We start from the raw sequence: 20,134 nt of genomic DNA, 5'->3' as shown, positions 1-20,134 counted from the left end.
CGCCTCCTCGACCAAATTTGGGCATTGCGCGGCTGGTTGATTGACAGCGGGCAGCAGCTGCTGACTCGCTCAGACATGGCGGAGGATACAGCGGAGCGGAGCCTCGGCGACAGAGTTGCATGACTTCTTTTTGTTTTGGTTTGGGATTTTGTTTACCTTGCCTTCCTCCCTCCCTGGGCCAGGCGGTCGACTCGCACTCTTCCCGAGAAGAGCAAAGACGGGGATCGAAATGTGTCGGTGCTGGGAAAGGAGCTGGAGTAGGACCCGAATGGCCACACGCGAGTAAGATGGGACAATGTGTCGCTCTCCCGTGCACTCAACGGCCCCGGGCAAGCAACATGGTTCCGCGTGCCTTTCCCACGACCGCGGCGCTGTGAACGGTGCTCTCCCGATGCCGCGGCGGCTCAAGCGAACTCGCGTAAGTTGGCTAATCGCTCGCTACTTCGGATAGCTTACGGGTATTAGCGTTAGCTTGTCAGAAGCTAAGGCGGCGGAGGAGGCGGCGGCTCAGGCGGGGTGAAACAACGGCCAATACGGGCCACCACCACCGGCCAAACACCAGCACCATCGCGGCGGAGCAATGGAAGCCAAGCACAAAGAGTTACTGGAGCGATGCCACCAGAACTTGGTGGAGTCCGTGGTGGACGCCGACCGGCTGGTGGAGCCTCTCGTCGTCTCGGGCGCCCTCAGCCAGCTGGACCGCTTCGAGCTGGAGCAGAACTGCTCGTCCAGCGCGGAAAAAGTGGAGCTTCTGCTCAAGATGCTCAGCAACAAGGAGAGCGACCATTTCCGAGACCTGTGCCTGGCCCTGGAGAAGGCGTACCCGGACCTGCACGCCGCCCTCTTCGGCGGAAGCAACGGTGGAGGCGGCCCCGCGGACCATAACACCGGTAAGAAATGTGCGTGTGTATGTGTGGTCGCTTGCACATATTCTTTATCCTCTGTGAAAAGCAATTGTACGGATTACGTAGTAGTGATGGCATTTTTTCAATGAATGATTGTAAAGTCAGAAAATGTATTCATATCAGAATCATGGGCCCGGAATTGTGGCCATTATGCAGTTTTTTTAGAGGATTGGAATCAGGTACATTTAATTTATGTATTTGGGTGGGATGTAAAATAATTAAAATATACAAAGATTTTGAAAGATGTAAAAAGAAAAACAGAGGCCTCTGATTGGAAGATGCTTCTTTTACATTTGCTCTCTACTGACCCTTATTGGACAGGTAAAGGTACAGAAAATTCAATCTTTAAATGCTTTTGAGAATGCTGCAAATATTTAGTCAACATACCCCCATATGTAAATTTAAATAATAATTATGTCATGGCTTTTTATGTGGGCGGACATTTATTACATTACCGTTAGCTTCGAATTCAAGTTTTTGGAATGTGTACCTGTAGAAAACAGGATCGAACCCACGACCCAAGAACTGTGAGGCTGACGCGATAGTCTCAGCAGGGGCGTATCAATGCCCTTTTTGTAACCCCCATTTTTTTAACCCCGCCCCCCTTGTATATATTCTCCTTTAGCAGAAACTCGCGTTTAGCGTGCTAAACCACCGCCATCCATCCACTTACACTACGAGAATATTCCCCGTCGACATCAGCATCAAGTTTGCCGTCGGTGGCGTGCCGCGGTCACGGCGCATTAGCTCGGCGCACTTGTTTCCATGACAACGGGCGCAACCGCCGCACGACGGCGACCTGCCCGCGCGCCAACGTCGAGCAGATTTACCGTCGGCGCGGTAGTAAATCGGCCCGTTAATCAAAATATCGCGCCCTTCTTTTCTGAGCGGGACCCGTCCTCTGGACACAGGGGATGCTTTGTCCCCGACGTTTTAGGTCCACGATGGGAAATCCCCTCCCCTCCACGCTCCCCACGCCCCCCCCCCCCCCCCCAAAAGCCGTAAAAGCCGCCAAATCTCTCGCAATGATTGTTGCTGTTGGGGATTAGCGCTGATCCTGAAATACTGTTCATTTTTTTCACGCAGCTGCCAACCATGCCGGCGATCTGATTCGCGGGCGTGTCTCGGCAGCGTGGCATCTTCTGTCCTACAAGGGGACAACGTACCGTATTTGACGGAATATAAGTCGCACTTAAAAAAAAAAATTCTATAGTTTGCCCTGCGTCCAATAAACCAGTTAGGCTAAAAAGTTTGTCGCGCGGCAGAAGAGATGGCCGGCGGCCGGGTTATACAAAGAGGAACAAGAGGCTTTTTGTTGGGCATGGCCAAAATGCCCGCTCAGCACTTTGCTACCCAACACATACATTTGTGGGCCTTCTGTCTATGTGTGTGTGTGTGTGCGTTCTCTCCCACTTTGTGTCTCACTCCATCAAGCTGTGACAAAGATGCCATGAATTATCACCCTCACGCTGCCGTCAAGAGCGCTGACTTGGAAATATCTGCTAGCGGCCGGCCGGACCTGCCCTCACTTCTCCCAGTGTGTGTATTTGTGTGTGTGTTTTGAGACGTGCGACCCGTCACGCCACACCAGTCACGTCCACACGTATCGCCACTTCCAAGGGGAACGCATCCCATCTACCTTCACTGTGTGAAAAGGAACCCAGAAAATAAATATATTTTTTCCGTATACGTTCATTTATTTTGAACCCATTACCAGCCAGTGATGGAGATAGACAATCAAATCCTACTTAAATTTAAACCAAGGAATTATAAATTAAAAAATAAAACATAATTCTGAGCCGGCTGTTTATACTCAAAGGGGTCCTGAATAGGTAGCCAGCCAATCACAATGACACAAAAAGCCAATCATTTATAGCTAGCGTCAGGAGGACCGACCTGGATTCAAACCCCAGTCCCCAGAATTGCTAGGCCACTTTGACACATGACCCAATCTGGCCCAAGGTCAGCTGGGATATGCTCCGGCACCCCCCTGCTACCCTTGTGAGGACAAGTGGAATGAATAAAAGTACACGTTGGCATCTTTAGTTGGCCTTTCTTGCCTCCCCCCCGCCCGATGGTACGCGCCCCCCAAAGCCCACCCCCTCCCCTCACCCGGCCAGCCGGCCTCACCATGGCAACGTGCCACGTCACCTCGCCTCACGCGCCCGAGCGCCCGCCTCACATAGCCCAAGCCGTGGAGCACGTGGCTGTGGCGAGACCCCCCAAGGTAGATGGTGGTCCTCCCATGACCTATTTAGATGATAGCTACACCGCCCGGGGTCCCCTCACGCCGCCACGTTTCGCACCTTGGGCTTCTTTGCCAAGACTGTCATGGTATCTAATGAGAACTAATGGGTCCTGTCACAATTGCAATTCAACACCATTCATAGTTTGCCGTCGCATCTTGTACCTCTAGTTACAAATACTTACGTACGTGCAAAGGATTCAGCTTACAAAAAGCCTTGGTGGGAAAAAAAATCCAAAATGTCAAACAAATTCAAACATTTGCATATATATATATATGCATGTTTTTTTAAACTGTTGCTTTCCCATGGGCTGTAAACGAGCACATTGGTCTACGCCGCATAGGTGTCAAAGTGGCGGTCTGGGGGCCAAATCTGGCCCGCCGGATCATTTTGTGCGGCCCGGGAAAGTCAATCATGAGTGCCGACTTTCTGTTTTAGGATGAAATTGAAATATAGAGTATAGATATATATATATATCAATTTTTCTGATTTTCCCCCTTTTAAATCAATCATTGTCATTTTTAATCCATTTTTTAATGTTTTTAGTTGAAAAATCATTTTGTAAAATCTAAAAATATACAAAAAAAACTAAAATAAACATGGTTGTAGATCTATAAAAAACAGAATATTCAAGGCTTTTAATCCAGTTCTTTTAATCCATTTATAACAAAAAAATATCTAAATATGGTCCCCGTGAAATCCAGTTGACGTGAAAGCGGCCCAAAACGAACCAACTGAATTGAATTGGCTACAGTTTCCGATGTATTTTTCGTTATTGTTGCTTTTTTCCAGTGATTCATTTGTGTTACGTGGACTGCATTTTCAAGCAAATTCCTTCAAAGCGCCAACGTTTCCATCTTTTCCTGTCAGTCGAATTTGAAAAGGAATTAGCCGACAGGCACGAGGCTGCGGCTAAAGCCGCTTTGTTGACGGCGACACCCGCTCATTCGCTCATTCGCTCGCTGGGATGGCGAGTTCAAAAAGTCAGCTGTCGCAATCATGCAAATGACTTTTCAGGAGATGTCGTGCTGATGATGTTGGCTTACGTCCAATCTGCTTCATAGGCCACTTCAAAAAAACGACTTTTGATAAGCTAAGCTTTCCACTGACACCAACGTGTCAGTCAATTGATGGTCTTTACAAAACGTTTGTTGGGCATTTTCAATGGCTGTTGTCATATTATTTGAACGTTCCAAAAACAGCTTCATTGAATGCTAAATGATGAACAAGTGATCATTTCTCTGTTTGTCCTGTAAATTGCTGCCAACCATTCCACGGCACCCCCGTCCCCCCCTAAGCCGCCTCCCCCTTCTCATCAACGACCTTAATGAGGTCAAGTGCAGAGAATTTAGTGGACAAATTAAACTGCGAAACTATTCACCCGATGGTAACAGGTTATATAGCCCCCCCAAAAAATAAAAACACATTTAATGATTTCAATTTGCAAGGCCTCGTCTGATTCGCCAAAAACCAAACGAAGCTGACCTTTAATGGACTGACGTGCAATTAAAGCTAAAATGTGTTTTCGTCCGTAAACGCTTTCTATTCCTGAACCTCGGCTTTGGACAAAAAAAAAACTCCTCATTTTGCCGGAAGGTAAGCGTTGCCCTTTGGAGCGTCAAAAATATCCTCTTTTTTTGCATTGTAGGTCCATGCGCCTAAAAATAAATATATAAATGAATATGGAGAGTTGTGTATATGCCATAGAAAAAGAGAAAATCCTGTTGGAACTGTGACATTAGCTGAAATATACGTAAACTAGATGAAGTAAAGTGAGGGTTGTTTATGGTGCTTTATTGTCGACAGCCGTCATGGCGGCTCGCATAGGAGTGACGTTGGTCCGAGCCCCGGTCTTCATTTGAATGAAAATATATGTCAATATGTAAGATTAAGGGTTATGAAGGCTAATAGTTTAGTTTTGGGTAAATGTAATCTTTCTGAAGGGAACTACACAGTCACATTTAGAGCCAGCTACTTGTTTTTTTTTAAATGTATTATTATTATTTTTTGCAAATTTTGCAGTGCAAGAGGAGCTTTGTAATGGCAAGAGAGCATCAGCTTATTTAACAGTATTGTCCCAGTTTAGCCATTTTTTTTGTTTTGGTTTTCCGTCCAATATTTTCAGAGCTTTCAATTGGTTTTGTCCTTGGAAGATTGACATCTGACATTGTTTGGTTTTGTGTCGGCAGGTTCCACGTACAGCGTCCTCTCCGCCATGCCGTCCGACTCGGAGAGCAGCAGCTCGCTCAGCAGCGTGGGTAAGTACGCTTAGCGAACCTTTAACCAATGCCTTGCTTCTCCATTATTTTTCTCTTGCTAACGTGAACCCAAAAGTCGTCTTTTCCCCTAAAAGTCCATAAATGGAACTCCTATATTGATTGTATATGATTAGATATCATTCCTGACATGGTGTATTTGGGAAAATCTGGCATTTGCAAGATGGCTGGCGTGCTTGTGGCTCCTTTTGACGCGGCGCCAAATGACTCAGCTGCATTACATAAAGCGGCAAGAAGGGCCAAAAAGTGGAGTCAAAGAACAACATAATCCTCCAATTTCCTGCCGGCCGGCCGGCCGCTCTCTTCGCTATCCTTTGGACGCCGACCCACCGGCTTGTCTTTTTTGGCCCAGTCTCCAAAGTGCGTCCATCTTGCCCACAAGCCCCCCGTAACAATGAAATTCAGTCCGAGCAGAACGCGCTTTAAGATGGCACCAAAATGTAGGTTCCAATGACACATTCTCTAGTCCCAGATGACACTTTTTGTAATTACGAGATACATCTTTCGGGGGATTTGCGGCCCACTGGCACCGCCGCCATCCTTGAGGATTACGTACGTACGTAATGTAGGAATTATTCTGCTGGTCTCTTCTTGTTGCGGTCACGGACAAGAAACTGGCGCCAAGTCACATTCATTTGGGTAGAGTTTTACCACCAGCATGTCTCAAAGGCTTCGATATTTGACCCAAAAACATCTATAAACTGATATTTTATTCCATAAACGTGTCCAATGCTATATTTAGCTTTTTGAAGCCTCACAGTCAGCACCATTTATTATTACATATGTTGTCACATATGTAAGTTGTAAGCCAGGAATGACTGTAGCGACCTTTGCTAACTGTTGCAGGTTCACCCGTGAACGGAGAGGCGTCCTCCCCTCCCCCCGCCGTCAACGACAACCGTCCGCCCGGCGGCGACCACTTGGACACGGTGCTGTTCCAACTCCGCCAGGTGACCAGGGAACGCGACGAACTCCGCAAGCGTTTGGCGCTGGCTTCCCCCGGCACCACCTTTGACGACTGCAGGTAGCTATGTTTAGTCCTGGCTTTATTTAGAATATTTTGTTTATTCTTGCCACCTTTTTCAACTCCAATTGCAACTTTTAGTGACTTCAACTTTTGCAGTTTCACTACCGTATTTTGCTGTTTAATATACCCGGGTATATTAAATGGCGCACAAACAGGAGTCTCAAAAAAGAAAAAAATCATTTAATATACCGGGTATGACCCTACTTTGTGGTTTTTCCGTTTATGGCGGCCATTTCTGGTCTACATTAAACCACATTAATGGAGGGATTACTGTATTTAACATTTGAAATGTTCCTACTGTATGTCGTCCTGGAATTTCAGAAAGTAAACACAAGCCCACGGGATGATAAAATGATTGAAAGTCGTCATTTTTGTTTTTTTTTCCCTCAAGAAGGTCTTTTGAGCGTGTGGGCATTCTTTCTCTCTGACGAGAGGAATCCTGAGCGTTTCTTGAGTTTTGTCTGCGCTATTTCTGAGTATGGAAACCTTCCTCCGTTTTTAAGGCCAAATTCCAAAGTGGGCCATGACTACGAGCGCTTAAAAAGCCAGTGTATGAAGGCCATGGCAGATCTGCAGTCTCTCCAGAACCAGCACACCAAAACGCTCAAGAGGTGCGAGGAGGCCGTCAAAGAGGCCGACTTCTACCAGTGAGTAACTACTTTATTTCTCTCTTAAAACACTGAGGAAGACACTTTAATTTTCTGATATAATCCCATGTTCAAAAATGTTGTGTTTTTGACATTGAGTTAATATTATGGGAAGTAAAATTGCTCAAAAAATAAAATAGTTGAGTTATTACAGGATTTTTTAATGTACCTTGACTTGATTCACAGTGCAAGGTCGGTATAAAAAATGAAATATTTTATTTATTGGATTCCTGTTGCTAAAATTTTGATAAGAATCCCTTTTGTTTTGGTCACATACGCTACATAGTTTCATATTTTTTTAGCCGCTTAGCCTCGGCTCCAAAAATCTTGTGAAACACGTCTTTATTTAGACACGTTTCCTCATGTAAAATGTATGTAAACGCCTCCAGGAAACAACAACAACCCACTTTTTAAGCCTTTCCGAGTAGGTTTTCAATTTAACTTCCAAATGCCAAATGGAAGCAAACCAGATAGGCAACAAACTAAAAGCTAGAGAAGCTAAAAGCTGACTTTTTGGCACCAACGAGGCTCGTTTTCGTGTTTGCAGCATGCTGCACAGCCGCGTCCTGGGCGAACAGACCCAACTGAAGGAGGAGACGGAGACCCTGCGGAGGGACAACGCTCAACTGGTCCGAGAGCACAATCACCTCAAACAGAGCTGCGAGGAATTGCGCCGCCTGCACGGACAAGACCAAAAGGAACTGTCCGATCTGCGCCAGCAGCAACAGCAGGTACACCGCTACCGTAATAACGATACGCGGCTGTTAATATAGCCACTCATTTGCCGCCTTCGTCGAGTACGTTGACCTATCTCTAAATAATGCAGAGTACCGCCAAGGGTGCCGTGATTTATTCTGGTTGGATTAGAAAATGGCCGTGTTTGCTCTTTGTCGCCCCCAGATGGTCAGGAATAGCGCAATGACTGTAGATGGCATGTATTTTGGAAAATGTTTGGTGAGAATGTAGCGTTTTTTTCTTCTAAGGCCGCTTTGAGCAGCTCACTTTTTTTCCAATAATCGTAAAAATGGTGCAGTAACATGATGATTCAATGCCAGGCTTCCCAGTTCAAATGGATTTGACATCCACAACTTCCAATGGCTGCGTATAAAATAATCCTGAGGGTTGGAAACATCCCAGAAAACAAATACATACGTATTGACACGTTCGTTGTTTTGCACCCGGCAGGTGATGCGGGAAAAGGGCTCCTCCGAGGTCCTGAACAAAATGTACGACACGGCCATGGACAAGCTGGAGGGCGTAAAGAAGGACTACGACGCCCTCAGCAAGCGCTACGGCGACAAGGTGGCGGCCCACAACACGGACCTGAGCCGCCTGGAACAGGCCGAGGAGGAGAATCGCCGGCTGCAGAAGCAGACGGATGCTTTGCTCTTGCAACGAGACTCGGCCGTGCACTATCAGCAGCAGTACTCCACTTCCATGAGGAGGTAAAAACATGCCACAAACGTTCGAAACCGTTGCCAGAAATCAGCCATAATTACCTCAGAGTGGATTAGCAAATGCCTATAAGCCAAGGATAAAGTGATTCTTATTCGCGTAGAAGCCGTAATGAACCCAGGAGGGCAGGAGTAAGCACCTAGCGCCACCTATGGTCGACGAACATGACCATCAGTAAGAGTCCCTTAAGCAAAAAGAGCCAAATTTATGTTAGCCTAGCTAAGGAAGCAAACGGGCTATCGACCAGTAGTAGCATTGGTAGATCCCAACGAACGTTGTTCGGTTTCCCCGTTTGTTCCACTTTGGTCCGCCCCCTTTTCATCGCCCAATCACGTCGTCCCAGGTTCGATTCGGTGCAGCAGGAGCTGAACAAGTCTTCGGCTCAAAACAAGGAGCTCCAACGCGAAATGGAGCGTCTGCAGTCGGAGGTGACGCGCTATAAGAACCTGCAGCTCAAGTCGGCCAAGGACTGCGACAAGTACAAGGAGGAGCGCGATTCCGTCTTCAACGAATACCGTCTCATCATGAGCGAGCGAGACCAGGTCATCAAGGAGCTGGACAAGTTGCAGACCGAGCTAGAAGCCGCCGAGGCCCGCCTCAAGAACACCTCCTCGGAGAGGGTGGTGGCCAGCGAGGAGTTGGAGGCCCTCAGGCAGGTGAGGAACCGTGGAAGAACGTCGTCGACGGTTTTCAACGGAACTGAGAAACTAAATGTTGTCCTTCTTCTGCCACGGGAGGAGTTGAACTCCTCGCTGGTGGACCGCGACAGGGCCATCTGCGAGAGGAACGAGCTGCTGGAGAAATACTGCCACGAGGTCAAGGACAAAGCCGAGGCTCAGAAGGAACTCAGCCAGGCCTGCAAGGACATCGAGATGGTCCGGGAGGAGCGAGACGTGGCTCGCAAGGAGAGGACCGAGGCCATCATCCAGAGGGATCAGCTCCTTCGAGAGTACTACCAGGCCCGGCAGGTGAGCCAATTGAACCCTAATTGAGATCTTGAATGTCTCACAAATGTGGCTAGCGTAGTGGCTAACTCGTAGTGTGGCTTTCTACACCTCTTCTGTTTAATCCTTTCATCCAGCAACGAATTGCATGTGAAAATAGTTTTTTTGACAAGCAGCCTTAGCATTTGAGCTAAAGGCATCTTTGACTATGCATTCTGAAACTGCTTTTATGAATAATGGAACAAACTTGCTCCCAGGTAGAAAGACACTGAACCATAAAACACGCAAAATGAATACATGAATAAGACATTTTAACAAAATCTACTCACCAAATGTCCTCCCGCAGAAACAAGACTCGGCCACGCTGGACATGGAACGGGCCAACAAGGAGATCGACATGTTGAGGAAACAATACGAGGCCATGTCCCAGGAGCTCAGGGAGGCCATTCAGGAGACCGAGGTGGCCAAATGCCGACGGGATTGGGCCTTCCAAGAGCGAGACAAAATCGTGGCCGAGAGGGAGAGCATCAGGTGGGTCAAGCCTCGGATACGTTCTGACAGCGCTGAGCCCCCTTCTGACCACCTTCTGACCCCTCCCCAGGACGCTTTGCGATAACCTACGTCGGGAGCGAGACCGGGCCGTCAGCGATCTGGCCGACGCGCTGCGCAATCTGGACGACACCAGGAAGCAGAAGAATGACGCTCTGCGGGAGCTCAAAGAGATGAGGTGAGTCTTGTCGGGTACTCGGACGTTTGGTCGCGCGGATGTTTGGTCGCCCGGACGTTTGGTCGCCCGGACGTTTGGTCGACCGGACGTTTGGTCGCTCGGACATTTTGGTCGCCCGGACATTTTGGTCGCCCGGATGATTGGTCGCCCGGATGATTGGTCGCCCGGACGTTTGGTCGGCCGGACGTTTGGTCGCCCGGACGTTTGGTCTGCGGACGTTTGACAACATGACAGAGAGTTTACTGTTGAAACCAGCTCTCGAAATTATATTCACCCAGGAAATAAGTTCCCAAGACCTGCTATGGTACAATTGACCGTGAAAAATGGTCAAATGCGGCCGTTTTGGTCATTTTACGCGCAAAGTTGTGCTTATTTTGTGATTTCTGCCGGTACAGGGAGAAAATGGAAGGGCAGCTGGAGAAGGAGGCCCGCTTCTGTCAGCTGGTAGCCCACAGTTCGCACGACTCGGCCATCGACACTGACTCCCTGGAGTGGGAGACCGAAGTGGTGGAATTTGAGAAGGATCGAGTCAGTGCAAGCTCGCTACATTTTTTTTACATTTTTAATCCATAAATTCACCCACGTCAATCAATTTCTAGGACGACATGGACTTGAAGGCCCTCGGGTTCGATATCTCCGAGGGGGCCAACGATCCTTACTTACCCGGCGACTGCGGACTATTCGTGACGCGGGTGGACAAAGGAAGCATCGCGGACGGGAGGTTGAGGGTCAACGACTGGTTGCTGAAGATCAACGACATCGACCTGACCAACAAAGATCGCAAGCAGGTCATGAAGGCCGTCCTCAACGTCGGGGGGGTCGTCAACATGGTGGTGCGGAGGAGGAAGTCTCTCGGGGGGAGGCTGCTCACGCCCGTTCACATTAATCTGATGGGCCACAAAGGTAGGCCAACTTCGAGTGTACTGTCATCTTCCGTTTTGGCCACTGTACATGCTATTTTGACAGCAGCGCCACCCAGTGGATACTGTTAGCTTTTAAAGGGCTTTTTTTGTTTGTGCTTTCCGTTATATTAGTCCTATTAAACTATTATTTGTTTCAGAAATTCAAAGTTTTTGGATACAAGGTTCATTTAATGATCTCTCTCATTTTTTTGATGTGTTCCAGAGAGCGGGATAGGTCTGGAAAACGGCGTATTTGTCACCACGGTCGTCCAGGGCAGCCCGGCAGCCAAAGAGGGCACGCTGGCCGTTGGCGACAGGCTCATCGCCGTGAGTCCCGCACATTAACATTTTGCACGCCAAAAAAAAAGCAAGTATCGCTAATCTCGCCCGGGTTCCGGGTTGACTTTTTCATCCGGGTTTTGCTTTGTAAACAATTTAACATTGTTTACAATAGTCTGGTCCGGGATTAAATCGTATTTGCGTCCAAAGAGAGAGAGAGAATACAGAGATCTGAAAAAGCACTTGAATGTTGAAAAACGAATGGCCACAGGCAACAGATACGATTCACTGGCAGATTAAAAAACGTATTCATTTTGTGGTTGTGACCCATTTTAATCTGACATCCGCCCCCGCAATTTCTTATCTGGCAACATTTATTTCAAGCAGCCTTCTCAAGTCCTTCCCATTGTGATGGAAATGGCGAGATAGGCACGCGTTGGCCTAGATTTCGGGGCGAAATCACCACGAAAAGTGCAGCTGCCATCTTGATGAAGAAAGCCTGCTGATGTCCTCATTTTTGCGGTCTTGTCCCTCCCCAGATAAATGGCATCGCTCTGGATAACAAGTCGGTGACCGAGTGCGAGGCCTTGTTGAGGAATGGCAGGGATTCTCTTAGTCTTTCCCTCATGAAGGTGGGCGGCTTTCTCTTGTCTTTCTTCCTCCATTTTTGACGTTCCTTCTTTCTCCGTCCTCTTCTGCGGCAGTTCTTTCCTCACAGCACATCCGGCCAGAACCTCTTCGAGAGCCTCCGCGAATCATCGGAAAAATCCAACGGGCGCGCCCACCCCTCCGAGCTCCACTGTCGAAACGGGCGCCACCTCAAACACAACAGCTCCACGCAGACGGAAATCTTCTGCCCCGACGTGGCCGAGCGCCGGAAGCACCGGGCGGAAGCGGGCCCGCTTTACGGGGACGCTGGCAAACCCTTCTCCACGGGATCCCTCCACGCCGCCGGTCTACGCCCGGCATGCGACCTGGGCGCCGGGCGCTACGGCCCTAGCGCCTTTCAGCAGTGCTTCCCCTTCTCCAAGGCGCCGTCGTCCCTGCCTTTTGACCCGGTCTCGGCGCCCGACTGCCTGACGGGCGAGGCGGCTCAGGAACGAAAGCGCAGTGGCGGAACTTGGCCCAAAATGGTGGCGGGGGCCATGTCGGTGGCGCCGGATAACGGAAGCGGTCCACTCCAGGCGGCGCAGTTGTCCATCTTCAAATCGCCCAAGCAAAGAAAGTCAATTTTTGACCCGGACGCCTTCAAACAACGTCCCGAGACGCCGTCATCATTGAAGCCCACGCACTCGCACTCCCCCCAAACCTCCAAAAGCGACTCCTTCTCTTCCTCGTCCACCGCCACCCCCACGCCGCCGACTCCGCCCACCCGCAGCGACTCTTTCAAGTTTAAACACAAACACCAGAGCAGCTCCACGTCCGACTGCACCGTGACGTCGGACGGCATGGGCGACGCCGCCGCCAACGCCGTCTCGGCCAAGGGCGAGCGTGAGCGAGACCGGAACGGCAACCACTACTTCCTGGACGGCAAGGTTTTGACCTCCAGGAAATCCTGCGACGAGGACATCGGACGAACCAGGGGGGAGGAGACGGAGGTGAAACGACCGCGGCCCAAATCCGCCCCGGCGCTTCGCCGCCGGATGACGCCGCAGACCGTGACCATTCCCGCCTTCCAGGTCAGTTTTAAAGCGGAATAACCAAAGCGTTCGAATACCTAATTTGACTTTCTCCGTCCGTCACAGAGTTACTCCAACGACGAGCCTTCGGCGGACCCCCGGGACGCACTTCGCTCCTCCCCCAGCCGCTCCCATCGGCACAGCGTGGGTTTTGTGCCCACCGTCTACAACGGCACCCTCCCTCCCAGTGAGTCCTTCAAACGTTGACGTCTTGTCTTTTCCCTTTTTTTGCCAACGTCTGGTTTTTCCCGCCAGATTCGGCCCATCGGGGTCTGTCTCCGTGTCCCGCCGTGACGGCCGTGATGAGGAATCCCGTGTATACGGTGCGCAGCCATCGCGTTCATACCAGCAACTGCCCGTCGGTTGCCTCTCAGATCTGCCACCAGCACGCACCCACCAGGTGACCTTCTGGGGTTGGAAAGGGGGCGGGACACAAAGGGTTGTTTTTAATTCTGTAAATAATGTCATTAATCAGCCCTTCGACAAAAAAATCCACAATTAATCTTAGTGTACATAAACAATAACTAAAATAGTCTAAAAATAATTGAGAAATCGATCAATAATGACAACATTTTGGACTTGAACCTATGAAATAGTTATCATTATCATTGCATTTTAGCAAAATGTCCTTTAATAGCAAGGCCAAGCTTATACTGAAATCAAAAATCCTTCAAAAAATATTATTGACATTACTTTTGCAGTATTATTCATGATAATAATGTTGAAATCGAATTTTGTACATTGAGTGAACCCATATTTTTTGTAGACCGAAATGTTGATGAGCAAAAGCACAAAATAATAAAGAGCCTCTTTCTAGCCAGCCAATCAGGCTCTCGGGATGACGGTTAGTTTCCAACGCGTCTCCTCCCCAAAGACCCCAAAGCATATCATTAAATTGTATTAGCGTTATTCGCCATGAATGTTTTCCGGTGGCGTTCGGGGTGGAACCCGTCAACGTAATGAACTGTGAAATATCTAGCGTGGCCCTATTATGGCACGCGCATGGTATGCATAATTGAATTTCCGTCCCCCCGCCCTCCATCTTTTGTCCAGCCCGCAACATCAGGGCCGTCTGAGCCTGGACCTCAGCCAACAGAAGCGAGGCGGAGAATACGTCGAGTCCCCGTCGTCACGGGGGGCCCGTGCGTCACATGGTACGTGCTCGCAGTCGGGCTAGTCCGTTTTCCGCCATTTCCCTTGTTTATCAGTTTGACCTTTTGACCTTTGGATGCAGGTTCCGCAAATAACATCCAGTACCGGGCGGAGAGGATCAAAATCCCTTCGACTCCTCGCTATCCTCGCTCCATGCTGGGCTCGGACAGAGGTGGGTCACTCCATCACTCACAAGGGTCGCGGGGGGTGCTGGAGACTGTCCCAACTGAATTGGTGGCCAGCCAATCACAGCGATGGAAGAGACAAGCAATTAAGCACTCATGGCTAGGGACAATTTAGCATACAGTTGGCCTAGCTTTCATATTTTTGAGGTGTGGGAGGAGTACCACTTGGGATCGAACCCTCGACCCCAGATCTGTGTGGCAGTTGTTCTAACCACTCCTCCACCATGTCCAACTTTTATTACCCAAAAATTCCCTGCTATTATTTTGCACCCCGGCAGCCAGTTCTGGGTGTGCCCATAGTTGGCTGGGATAGGCTCCAGCACCCCACCGTACAGGGCGGTCAATGTCCCCTTTGCTTCCACAGGCTCCCTATCGCACTCAGAGTGCAGCAGCCCCAGCCTGATCACGCCGCCGCAGTCGCCGCTCAACCTGGAGACGTCGTCCTTCGTCAGCAACCCGTCGCAAGGCTCCGCCTCCACCTTGCCCCGCATTTCCGTCAGCCCGGTACCCGTTGGCGAGCGCAGGAAGGACAGGTACAAGAATCTAGGGGCAAAAACCACCATGGCAAAAATGACTCTTGTTATGAAGCCGTGGAAGTCAAGTTTTTGGTTCCCCCGCAGGCCATACCTGGAAGAACCACGCAACGTGGTGGTGCAGAAAGGCGCCGAGCCTCTGGGCATCTCCATCGTTAGCGGCGAGAACGGCGGCATCTTTGTCTCCAAAGTCACCGGGGGCAGCATCGCTCACCAGGCCGGACTAGAGTATGGGGACCAACTCCTGGAGGTGAGGGTTCCGAAGGCTTCGGTCGGATTAGCGACTGGCGACCTAACGCCGGCCCCCTTTTTTCACCAACAGTTCAACGGCATCAACTTGCGCAACGCCACCGAGCAGCAGGCGCGCCTCATCGTGGGACAGCAGTGCGACACGGTCACCCTCATGGCCCAATACAACCCGCACATGTACCAGCTGGGCAACCACTCTCGCTCCAGGTGGGTTTTCTTGATCCTCCCGGCGAGCTAAAGCATCGCTCACTTTAGAAAGACAATAAGAGTGCTTTTTTTTCTGTGGTAAATGATGGCAGCTCCCGCCTGGAACCGGTCAGCGCTCGATCCACGCCACAGGGAAGCGGCGCCGCCACGCCGGAAAACACCGCCGCCATCGACACGCTCAGCGAAAGGGACGAGGGCACCCTCACGCCATCCTCCAAGCAAACCACGCCCACCGCCAGCCCGCGCAACCATGTCAGGTAATAAAATTCCTTCTGGCAAAAGAAAGAAACATGGGCTGATTTGGTGTCCCCCCGCGACCGCCCAGAATGCACTCTGACGGCAACAAAAAGGCGGGCGAACCGCGGCTGGTGACGGTGCATCGGCCCGGGGTGGAGGTGGGGGTCACCTTGTCTGGTGGGAACCTGCGAGGCGTCTACATCGACAGTCTGGATGAAGACAGTCCGGCCAGAGGTCCCGATGGCCTTCGTCCTGGCGACCTCATTCTGGAGGTATTTAGGCACAGCTTTTTCTGTCTTTATTTTTTAATAATGTGTCCTGATACCGCAAGTTTAGAGTCCTGATGGATATGGAGGAAAAAACTGTCCTTAAGCTTATTTGTCAGTACTTTGTGAGACAACTTTGTGTCTCATTGGTAGTAGCCCAACTTTGAATGTCATTTCACGTTTCCATTTGTTTTTTTTTTTCGCAGTACAACTCTGTGAATATGAAGAACAAAACGGCCGAGGAGGTCTACGTGGAGATGCTAAAGCCGGCCGAGACGGTCACGCTGAAGGTCCAGCATCGGCCTGACGACTTCCACGTGCTCCAAGGTGTTCCGGGGGACGGTTTTTATATCAGGTACTCGCACTGCAATTACACATAGGACCATCCATGCACACATGCTTAGCTAGGGGCAATTTACAGTTAGCAATTAGCCTAGCATGTGCATTTTTAGGATGTTGGGGAAACTAGAGTACCCATACCCGCAGAAAAGCATGAAAAAATCCACACAAAAAGCCCAGGATTGAACCCTCGATCTCAGAACCGCGAGGCACATGTTCATACCACTCGTTCGCTTGCGCCACTAATTTTGTTGGTTTGTTTTTATGATTCAAGGGCTCTTTACGACCGTACGGGCGAGGCCGAGGAGGACCTGACGTTCAAGAAAGACGACATCCTCTACGTGGACGAGTCTTTGCCCAAGGGCAGCTTCGGTAGCTGGATGGCGTGGCAGCTAGACGAGAATGCCCAGAAGATCCAGAGGGGTCAGATCCCCAGCAAGTACATGTCAGTTAACCCTTTTAAACGTGGATCCAACGCCAACCCGGCTAAAAAAAGTCTAAAAAAAAATGTATCACTGACCTTCCAGGATGGACCAAGAGTTCTACCGCCGCCACAGCGTGACGGAGAGCAAAGAAGACGGCGGCAAGACCCTGTCGGCCGCCGCCCGCCGCTCCTTCTTCAGGAGGAAGCAGAAGCACAAACGGAGCAGCTCCAAAGACAGCAAAGAGACGGTGGCCCTGGACGCCATCAGCACCGACTCGCTACCCTTCCTGGAAGGTGAGCGCCATGGCCAAGCCCCGCCCCCTCCGAGTGTGTCACGCCGGCTCGTTTTGTGTACGCAGACTGCATCAGCCTGGCCTACCAGAGGGTCCAGAAGGTGGAATGCGCCTCCCCCAGGCCCGTGCTGGTCCTGGGCCCGCTGACCGACGCCGTCAAGGAGATGCTAGTCAAGGAGTCCCCCGGAAAGTTCTTCAGATGCATTCTGGGTAAGGTCCGGTGTCTGGAACCAAGTCATTACTGTAAAGTGGGCTGAAAAAACACATTCTTGGACACTTACTGTCGATATGGTGACCATAACTTAGGCTGAACAAGAGCCACGTTCCAACTATTTCCCCCAAAATACAAATTTTTGCAAAAAGTTTCTGATTTAAGATGTGTTTTTGGACCATTACTGCAGAGGTGATGAAGGCATCCCAGCAAGCCATAGAACGAGGCGTCAAAGACTGCCTCTTTATCGACTACAAGCGCCGCAGCGGACATTTTGACGTCACCACCGTTGCGTCCATCAAGGAAATCACGGAAAAGGTACGGTTGACTCTGTTTTTTTTTTTGGTTCTATATTTACTTTTTTCTTGGGTCTGAGCCATTTTGTTTGCTTTCCATTTCAGGGTTGCCACTGTTTGCTGGACATTGCGCCGCACGCCATCGAAAGGCTCCACAGCGTTCACATTTATCCCATCGTTGTGTTTGTCCGCTACAAAAACTCCAAGCAGATCAAGTAGGTGGCATCACAATTCGATTGGATTCCATCCGGTACTCGACATTTGGTCGCCCGGACATTTGGTCGCCCGGACGTTTGGTCGCCCGGACGTTTGGTTTTAATCATCCTATTATGTTGTGCTTCCACTTTTGTCCACAGGGAGCAAAAAGATCCCATCTACCTGCGCGACAAAGTGTCTCAGAAACATTCCAAGGAGCAGTTTGAAAACGGACAGAAGATCGAGCAAGACTACAGCAAGTTCTTCACAGGTACGTGGCAGGCCTTCCGCGTCGCCGTCCCCCCGTTTAACGGCGCCCCCTGTGTCCGCAGGCATCGTCCAAGGTGGCTCCCTCCCTTACATTTGCACTCAGATCGTGACAATAGTGGATCAAGAACAAAATAAAGTCCTGTGGACTCCCCTGGGCTGCCCCTAGCGGACCGTCGGCCAAGCTCCGTCACCCTCCCGCTTAACGAAAGAGCCCGAATCATAGGTACACTACATTGTAAATGATTAATTTTTTTTCATGATTTCTCCAAAATAATCTCCCTGGCAAAGTATTGACAAAAAATTACATTCTCCACAATGACAAAGCATAATTTTGAATCAATCAATAGTTTTTCAAGCAGTGTTAAATATTTGTTTTAGTTTTTTTTTCTCCCTTGCACTTTTCACCGTGGTCCCAACGCTTCCCGTAGCATCTCCGTAAGCACCACTGGCCAACGTCGTTTTCGTAGCAGTCCAGGCGGCGGCGCGTTGCTACGTACACACGTACGTGGCTTGGCCACGCCCACGGCAAACGCACCTTGGCTCTATGCATGGCGTCCTCTACGCAGCAACAGGGAGTGCCTGGGAAAGTGCCTTCTTGCGGAAGAGGCCCTCGTAACAATGGCAGTACGTTTTCTTAGTTTATTTTTTTGAAAAATGGCCCAACGGGTTCCCCTCCTCAGAATGCACTCCAGGGCTCGACGGACCGACAGACCACTGTGTCGTCATCATCATATCCTTCTATCTCTCTCTAACACGTATTTAACATAGAGTATGCAGAAAACACACACACACTCGTGCGCACACCAACATATCAATATATATATATATACTACAATATGTAAATCTATCTATAAAAGAATCCTATATATTCATGTATTTTGACTAGGTGACGTACCTAGGAAGGTCTGACAGTCATGTTGGCATGTTTGTTGTTTTTTTCGTTGTTTTTTTTTGGTCGTCCGTCAATCCCGTATTCACGTTTTTCCCCCCAAAAGAGGGCGGGGCAATATCTCAAAGTCGTCCCTCCCCCCAAGTGAGTTTTTTTTTTTTGTTTTCTAGCGACGGCCTTCCCGCGAAATTTTTTCGCCGTGCCAAAATCCGCTAAGAAGACGTCGCCCCCTTGAGTCGAACATTTCTTGGTTTTGCACTTGTGTAGCTGTGAACGGTCGCCAGGTTTTCAGTAGACTAGCGATGCTAGGTACGCTCATTTCTACTGAAACTAATGACGTTTGTTTTGTTTGTTTTTGGTGCGTCTCACTTTTTAGTTCCTCGCATTTGGTATTCCGACGAGCTCCAAAAAAAGCCGTCGCTTCTTCCACGTGAAAAAAAAGGGATCTATTCTTGCACACTTTGTTTGTCTTTGTTTTGTTTTTTTCCGAGGAAACGTGGTCCACTGGGTTTGACTTTTTAGCCTTTCAAAAGAAGGGCGGAAAGACGCAAACGAAGCAAGTGTCATGTGACTATTTTTCCGAGTAGTTAGCACGGGGGAAGAAAGGTGACACGAGACGCCAGGTACAGATTGGACGTGTCTTTATATGAAAAGAACGTGATTTGTATGTCAGGATATGAATTAACATGACAATAAAAGTTTGTTTTTTTTGTCTGTATCACAACGTGGGCTGACGCTGTTTTATTAAGCAACTTTCGTTATAATAATCCATATTACATAGGCCTTTCAAGTATTTTATTAAAACTAAGTGACATTTTTATTCAATTTTTAAAGAAATATTTGTATTGTTTCTTGCAGTTTCCCCATCTTGCCAGCCGGGAGAGCTCTCCCTGCCAAATGAATCCAATATAGAAAGATGGAAATATGAACAGAGAGGTGATTTTACAAATTAAGACAAGCAATACTCAAGGGAAAAAAACACTATAAATTAAACAAAATGTATAATTATAGTCAAAACAATCAACTTTATCATGTGACTTGAACTCAATGACTATTTTCAAGCTAATTGCCAATTTTAAAAAATGATCCTGATTTTTTTTGGTTCTTATCATCTATAATGTTCCCATTTTTATTGGCAATTATTGAAAACTACTAGTGAAAGCCCTTTTCCACTGTATTTTAATGTGTTAAATGATGTTTTGGTCTTCTTCTCCAAATACTTTTAATGTTGTTTTTAGCGCCCTCCTGTGGACACGTTCAACAGTCGTGACAGGCGCTCAGCTGTGAACGCCCCCCCTCTC

General features: G+C 49.0%; 1 protein-coding gene across 1 annotated transcript; it reads left to right on the top strand.

Moving 5' to 3' along the window:
• The first annotated feature begins 31 nt into the window (after nucleotides 1-31).
• On the top strand, nucleotides 32-19,557 carry dlg5a (discs, large homolog 5a (Drosophila)). The gene is made up of 32 exons (XM_077729684.1): nucleotides 32-890; nucleotides 5,341-5,409; nucleotides 6,274-6,451; nucleotides 6,958-7,101; nucleotides 7,649-7,832; nucleotides 8,287-8,546; nucleotides 8,900-9,212; nucleotides 9,294-9,524; nucleotides 9,847-10,031; nucleotides 10,102-10,227; nucleotides 10,623-10,755; nucleotides 10,827-11,130; nucleotides 11,353-11,456; nucleotides 11,948-12,040; nucleotides 12,113-13,087; nucleotides 13,154-13,274; nucleotides 13,343-13,487; nucleotides 14,141-14,241; nucleotides 14,322-14,411; nucleotides 14,789-14,957; nucleotides 15,045-15,207; nucleotides 15,280-15,413; nucleotides 15,506-15,670; nucleotides 15,739-15,922; nucleotides 16,123-16,271; nucleotides 16,530-16,700; nucleotides 16,783-16,973; nucleotides 17,039-17,182; nucleotides 17,374-17,501; nucleotides 17,585-17,694; nucleotides 17,836-17,945; nucleotides 18,007-19,557. Exons 1-32 carry the CDS (start codon nucleotides 581-583, stop codon nucleotides 18,108-18,110), a joined length of 5,988 nt encoding a protein of 1,995 aa, XP_077585810.1. The 5' UTR covers nucleotides 32-580; the 3' UTR covers nucleotides 18,111-19,557.
• The last annotated feature ends 577 nt before the right edge of the window (nucleotides 19,558-20,134 follow it).

The sequence above is a fragment of the Stigmatopora nigra genome, chromosome 12 (assembly GCF_051989575.1).
Source record: "Stigmatopora nigra isolate UIUO_SnigA chromosome 12, RoL_Snig_1.1, whole genome shotgun sequence".
NCBI lineage: Eukaryota > Metazoa > Chordata > Actinopteri > Syngnathiformes > Syngnathidae > Stigmatopora > Stigmatopora nigra.
This window is presented reverse-complemented; position numbering and strand designations above follow the sequence as displayed.